Below are 6,627 nucleotides of genomic sequence, written 5' to 3' on the forward strand. Positions count from 1 at the left end.
CCCGGGCGGCTACATCGTCCGCCGATGACATGTATAACGACGTGACTTTCAGTGATTGATCGTCCGGACGAAATATTTTATCTGTTCTTTGACAGACCCTTTTTCCCGTTTTTAGGGTAGTTTTGTCTTGTTATTTCTTCATCTTATCTTTTATTTTGTTGTTGTTGTAGGTTTTTTGGGGATGTGCCTCATGGATTTCTTTTTACCCCCTCTTGTTTTTTCTCCATCTCGATCCATTCTTGGATGTGCCCTGACATTAAACTAGAATGACTTGCTCTCATCTAAAATTGTTAGATCTACATATTTAATATGTTTTATGTTTTAGCTGTTAATGATAAATCATTTTTGTTAGAAAATAAAGTAGAGGAAGGATCAAACAAGTGGGATATTGCACTTGTTGGTTATGACTTAGGTAAGCTTTGGAAATTTAAAGGCTCGATTGAGCTCATTTCTCTCACCAAATGTTTTTTATTGTTTAAATTTAACTGTTTGAATGATTTAGAGATTGTTTTGTCTGGTGGACCATGGTTATTGGCGGTAAACCTTTTCTATTTAAATGTTGGTCTCATGATTTTAGACCGGTTAAAGAAGAATTCGAAGATGTGTCTATATGGGTTAAATTTTCAGAATTGCCTCACTTTTGCTAGTAGAATTTCTAAAATAGCTAGTATAATTGGTATTTCTTTATCTATTGATCATTTCGCTGCTAAAGGAACATGACTTACTGCTTCCATTATGTTTTTTCTCTCTTTTATTTTTGTAGGAGTCGTCAGTTTGTCGATCGTCGTATACTTCCCTTCTTCAAATACATCTCTCTTTCGGGTTATATGAATAGCCCAGAGAAGAGAGGAATAAAAAAAACAGATATGCGAAAAATATGACAGACAAGAGAAAAAACAAAACGTAGAGAGTCTACGTGTGATTAACGTTGCAAGAATATGTCAAAACATGTCCGCCCGAATAAGATCGGGTAGAGACGCCTTGAACCAACATTCGCGAAAAGAATGTCTACGTAGACTACTCATAACCAGAGATTCAGGTGTATGTCTGTTTTGGGGTCAAGAACACTCCCAAGGGGACGCATCCCATTTGGTTAATTCCAACTTGGGGGTACCCAAGAATACAATCGATAAAAATTGTATCGTTGGTATTATCATAGACCTGGGAAAATAGATTATCAAAGGGAGGTTATTCCGTGTGGGAACGCTCATATGCTTCAAAGCTTTCGCTAAGTCATTGGATAGAGAGTGAGTCTCTCACATACCAAGTAGGTAGCTGTTTGTCGGCATATGATACTCACGAAATAACCAATAATCATCTCGACGGGGGTACCCTAATACGTCAAAGCACGTCCGGGCCGTAAGGGCAGAGAACAAATTGTCATATCCCAAATAGGCGACAGCTCATCGACATCGGGTCATCAAGATGATACCAACGAAGTCAATAGAAGCGAAAGGGCTTAACAGGGGTAGTCATAGGAAAGAGAAGAGTAATCCCTAAGAGGTAGAAGTAGCTGAGTTAGGGTACCACAAACCCGTCATACCAAGTTATTAAGACCCTAAGTCTACCTAGTCGTAAAAGACGAAGTCAATAGAAGCGAAAGGGCTTAACAGGGGTAGTCATAGGAAAGAGAAGAGTAATCCCTAAGAGGTAGAAGTAGCTGAGTTAGGGTACCACAAACCCGTCATACCAAGTTATTAAGACCCTAAGTCTACCTAGTCGTAAAGGAAGTCGACCCAACACGTCTCGAGATCCCCGGTCAGTAAAACGTGAATTGCATCGCCCACGGGAACCTCGGCAGCCCTAAGGTTAAAGGAAGGAAACTCTATCCTATGACTATAAGTTGGAGCTCCAAGAGGTGGAACTTACACCTGCTAAAGTGGTAAGGATGCCTCAGGAAAGAAAAAGAGGTAGAGATTCATCTACAAAGCTTGAAAAGCTCACCCCGCCTGAGTCGGGAAACTTCTTAATGACTTAGGTGCACTAGACAACTTCCTATGTAAAAAAAATGTATGATGGGTCAGTCGGATTGAAGAAGTCGGGGGACATGCAGATATGAATGAAGTAATTTAGAGCGGTTTTTAATTATTGTGAAGTCCCTATTAATAAGACTTGGGTTATGATCATGCTATACAACTCGTTTTAAAATCAACTCATAGACCATGTAAGAAAGTAAAAGCAGATTTTTAAATTCCTGAAGATTTTAATCCTAAATTTTAATTTACCTTGATTTTTTAAAGATTTTTTTAAGTACAAAAAAATTATAATTTTAGGATATTCAATGAGCCTAAATTATATTTTCCGTGAAATCTCAGATGTACAAAAACAAACAAAAAAATATGCAGACATCTAGTCATGTAATAGAAAGTAAAAAAAGCAAATAAAATAATAAACAGGCCGGTGTCACTGGATTGACAACATATCCCAGAAAAGAAAAAGAGCGGTCGGACTCCGCATGTACATGTCTGGTCCTAATTTGCGTCAAATGCATCGGAACCCGTGCCCGTATAATATTTATGCTACAGAACTCTCCTATGACTCTAAAAAGGATATAGGAAAAGAAAAAAAAAAAGAACTTGATCTGCATGAAAATAAGTATTAGCGGAGAAAGCTATGCAACACATATAATGAGTCATGTCTTATAAGTGAATGAGCTAAATAACCCATGAAAGCAAAAGTGTTAGAAATAATTACATGCTCCCACATAGCGGTACATGTGTGTGTGCATATAAATAGACACCGCTCCTTGCAGAAAAACGCCCTAATACACTACTATGCATATGCAACATGCAAACACACCAAAAAGCGCAAAAAAGTGATGTGTGGCTAGCGCAAGAGCAAGAAAACCATCACAGAACAATAATCGGAAGCGTCGAAAAGACTACCTAAAATCCTAAAACCTCAACCTAACACACCATCTATGATAAGTGTCATAACCAGCATCTAAGTGCGGGGTAAATCTCCAGGAAGAGCATGGCTTTGGCGGGGTCACCTTACTGGTCACGCTTTAAAGATCCAAGAGATTTAAAGGGGGTCACTCAATGTGGATTTTAAAAAGAGATGGATTTATATACGGTCTAATTTGCTACATGCGTAATTTTAAAATTATGGTGGACGTAATAATATATAATAAATATTTTTTTATATTTTTAAATGTTAAAATAAGGGTCATTAAATTTGAATCTGTATCATGCAAGGTGACACAAGTTATGTATTTTGGATCATTAGCATAGTCATACTTATGTCGATCCCGATGACTTAACTCACATTGCTCACCGAGATCGACCAGGCAAACAATGCTCGTTAATACATCGCAACAGACACATGAGTCACTCTCTTATTGAGTCTGACTCGTTATCCATGCAAGCATGCAAATGCAAACAATCACACAAAAGAGTGGTCAGAGTGAGTGTGTCGAGGAGACAGTGACTTAGGCAACTGAGAACATCGTATGAGTAGTGATCCAACGATAGACGTGTCGTGGAGGCAGAGACCTGAAGAAAATGAGTAATATTAACAAATGAATCATGCAAACTAACACATACAATAAGCAAAGCATCATACAAGCAAACAAACATGAAAAATGATGCAAAGAACGTACAAGCATGCAAGTGATCGATCGACCTGGTCGTGGTGATCTGTCGAACCAAAGTGATCGGTCGAACGGGCTGGGGCGATCGGTCGAACCAAAGTGCTCGGTTGACCTGATCGGGGCGGTCGAATGAACCAAAGTGGTCGATCAACTGGGCCGGGGCGGCTGGTCGAACCAAAGTCCTATGTTGACCGGGCTGGGGCGCTGGTTGAGGCAAAGTAAAATGTCGACCGAGCCGGTGCGGTTAGTCAAGGCGAAGTGAAGTGTCGATCGGGTCGGGGCAGCCAGTCGAGGAGAAGTGAGAAGTCAATCGTGATGGGGCAACTAATTGAGGTGAAGTAAGATATCGACCGGGTCGGGGCGACAAGTGAAGTGTCGACCGGGCCTTAGCAGTCGGTCAAAGCGAAGTGAGATGCCGACCAGAATGGGACTGTCGGTCGTGACACAAGTGACATGCAACATGTTTCAAGCAAGATATGTGATGCAATCTAAGGCAAGCAAACATGCTTGATAGCAAATCAGACTCGTGTTAACGCCTTCACGTAAGAACCTAAAGGTTTGTGCTCTTAGATGTGCAGCATAGCCGCTTACGGCTTTGGCGAGGTGTGTGGGGAGTTTCTCCTCGGGGATTCTAAGGGGGAAAACTCTCCACAAAGCTGTGAAATGGACTATCCATAAAGTTTTTCAAATTTAACAATTCCTCAGAATTTTGCTTCAAATTTAACAATTCCTCATAATTTTGCAAAGTGAGCTAGTTACAAAGCTTTTCTCACTTTGCAAAACCAAACTCTCAAGTTCTCCAAGGAAAATTAGGGAATCCAAAGCAAGGGGGGAAAGAACTCCAGCCAGTAAGGATTTGTGCTAGGGGTCGCAACAAAAGGGAAACACTTGGCTTTACAAAGAGTGTTTGGCCAAACACAGAAAATTCTAACCTAAAGACTCGCTTTAGGAAAGCAAACGATCTATCATATAGACACGTGACCGCACCGGCTCACGCGACGCACGCACCCCGTGTGGATAATCGAACCCACACGCCCAACGACACTAAATCCTAGTGCTAGCTAAGAACAAAAATGTCAGGGAGGAGAATCTTACCATCATGTAGGTTGTAGACGTCCAACGAAGTCCGGAAAGAAGCTCTCCTCGAGAGAAAGGAAAGACGTCCACACTTTTCTACGGTGCACTTCCGTCGGTGTCCGCGGACGGTGAAGATGCTCACTGCAGGAGGCTTTCGGATCAAGATGCCACACCTTCGAGGTAGAAGAAGCTCACGGAAAAAGTCTCTTGGACCAAAAAGCTACGCCGCCGAGGTAGAGGAAGCTTGCTTCAGGAAGCTCTAGGACCAAAAAGCTACGCCACCAAGAGGAAGCTCGCGCAAGGGTATCTTGGACTAAAAGGCTACGCCGTCAAGGTGGCTTTGCTGGCAAGAGAGGAAGTCGACGGAGGGTGTTATGGTCACGAGCACCGGAGGAGACATGAAGACTAGGGCTCCGCGTGAGAGGGAGCTGGAGTCAGCCGGAAGCGCGAGGAAAATTTCTCCGACGGAGGGAGCCAACAAGAAGGCTCGGCTGGGAAGGAAAGCTAGGGCACGCCAAGGATAAAACCCGGAGAAGTTTTCGACTAGGACAAGTGTAGCCGGCGAAGAGCTTGTGCACCAAGGAAAGAGGTCTCTGGCGAGGGTTCGTGCAATGAAGGTGGGCTAAGGGAGGTTAAAGCGTCGTTGGGGCATGCCGAAAAAATTTCAGACCGAAGGAGAAGGATCAGAAAAGGGGTTACCTGCGTGAGGAGGAGACGCCGTCGAGCTCGGTGCTGTCGCCGGAGAGGAGCGGCGCGAGCGAGGATGGCGCAGAGCGGCGAGGCTAGGGCTACGGTATCGCGAAGCAGAGGAGTTCGTCGTGGGCGTGAGTTAGGGATTTGGGATTTGGGGATTGAAAATATTTATTTATTTATTTATTTATATAATAATATTGTTATTTATTATTTAAAATTCTTGTTTAGCGCATTTTCTTATATGTACAGAATCCAAGATATATTGATGTCCTTCCCCAGTAAAATCGACGTTCTGGACGTGTTTGTGCGGTCTGTTTAGTCATCCGGGATCATTTGGACAACTTCGCTGATGGATGGGTCAAATCAAATTTGATTTGTGTGTGATACGGCGAATGCGATATGTCGGTCCAATCGGAGTTGTTTGACTTGCAAAATGTGGATTGTCTTTCACCAAAAAGGATGCCAACACTTATGCTAGAGTTAATAATCAAGTCAATATTAACTCGATATTATTCGATATCCTTACTATTGTGGCTAGGGATAAAGAAATTACTTTGCTTGTCATTTATGAATGGAAACTAGTTCCATGCAGGAATTGTTTTATCTCTGTTCATAATCCTTCCTCTTGCCCCAATATTTCATCTAATGCCGGAAATGCTATTATTCTCTTAAATAGAGGAATGAATAAATACATGAACTCCACTACTAGTAATCAAAGATATTGTAGTAAGTCTTAGACATATGCATGTTAATAGTAGAGGCAATATTCAAGTTTTTGACCCTGATTTAAATCTTCTTCTTACTAATATTTCTATTAGCAATGAATAGGATAACAACATTGTTGTTTTACCATCTCTTACTTTTGATGAGTTTAATTTGAATGTGAACGGAAATAGTAAGCCTGAGATAAGTAATTTTGTGAATAATGGAATTAAAATTCAATTAAATGTTATATCGAATATTTCTAATTATGTAATTCATTGTATTGAAACTATTCTTGTGATTAATGTTGCGGTTAATGAGGCCGTTATTGTTAGAAATGATGATTAAAAGAGATGGATAATAGAAAAGATGTTTATGTGGGGATTCTCTTCATGGATAATAGAATTACCTTGAAACATGGCATCCACAAAGAGAATCCCTACATAAACCGTCCATAACTAGAGAACCAAAGATAACATTTTTGTTATGGAGTCAAGTTTCTACGAAGAAGACGTATCACTTTGGTTAATTATATGAGAACCAAAGATAACATTTTTGTTATG

The 6,627-nt window shown here is 41.0% G+C and overlaps 1 protein-coding gene across 3 annotated transcripts in view; it reads right to left on the reverse strand.

Moving 5' to 3' along the window:
• LOC110019284 (U3 small nucleolar RNA-associated protein 18 homolog) overlaps window positions 1-5,503 on the reverse strand; it is a 9,232-nt gene extending 3,729 nt beyond the window's left edge. Inside the window, exons 1-2 of one of the 3 annotated variants that reach the window (XM_020716901.1) lie at window positions 5,369-5,503; window positions 4,688-5,262 (exon numbers count right to left, since the gene is read on the reverse strand). In XM_020716901.1, coding sequence (XP_020572560.1) covers window positions 4,688-4,693 — 6 coding nt within the window. In that variant the 5' untranslated portion in view covers window positions 4,694-5,262; window positions 5,369-5,503. Of the gene's footprint in view, window positions 1-4,687; window positions 5,292-5,368 lie in introns of all 3 variants that reach the window. The other 2 variants (XM_020716900.1, XM_020716902.1) reach the window with 2 other exon arrangements.
• Window positions 5,504-6,627: the final 1,124 nt, after the last annotated feature.

The sequence above is a fragment of the Phalaenopsis equestris genome, unplaced genomic scaffold (assembly GCF_001263595.1).
Source record: "Phalaenopsis equestris unplaced genomic scaffold, ASM126359v1 Scaffold000054, whole genome shotgun sequence".
In the NCBI taxonomy this organism is placed as follows: Eukaryota; Viridiplantae; Streptophyta; class Magnoliopsida; order Asparagales; family Orchidaceae; genus Phalaenopsis; species Phalaenopsis equestris.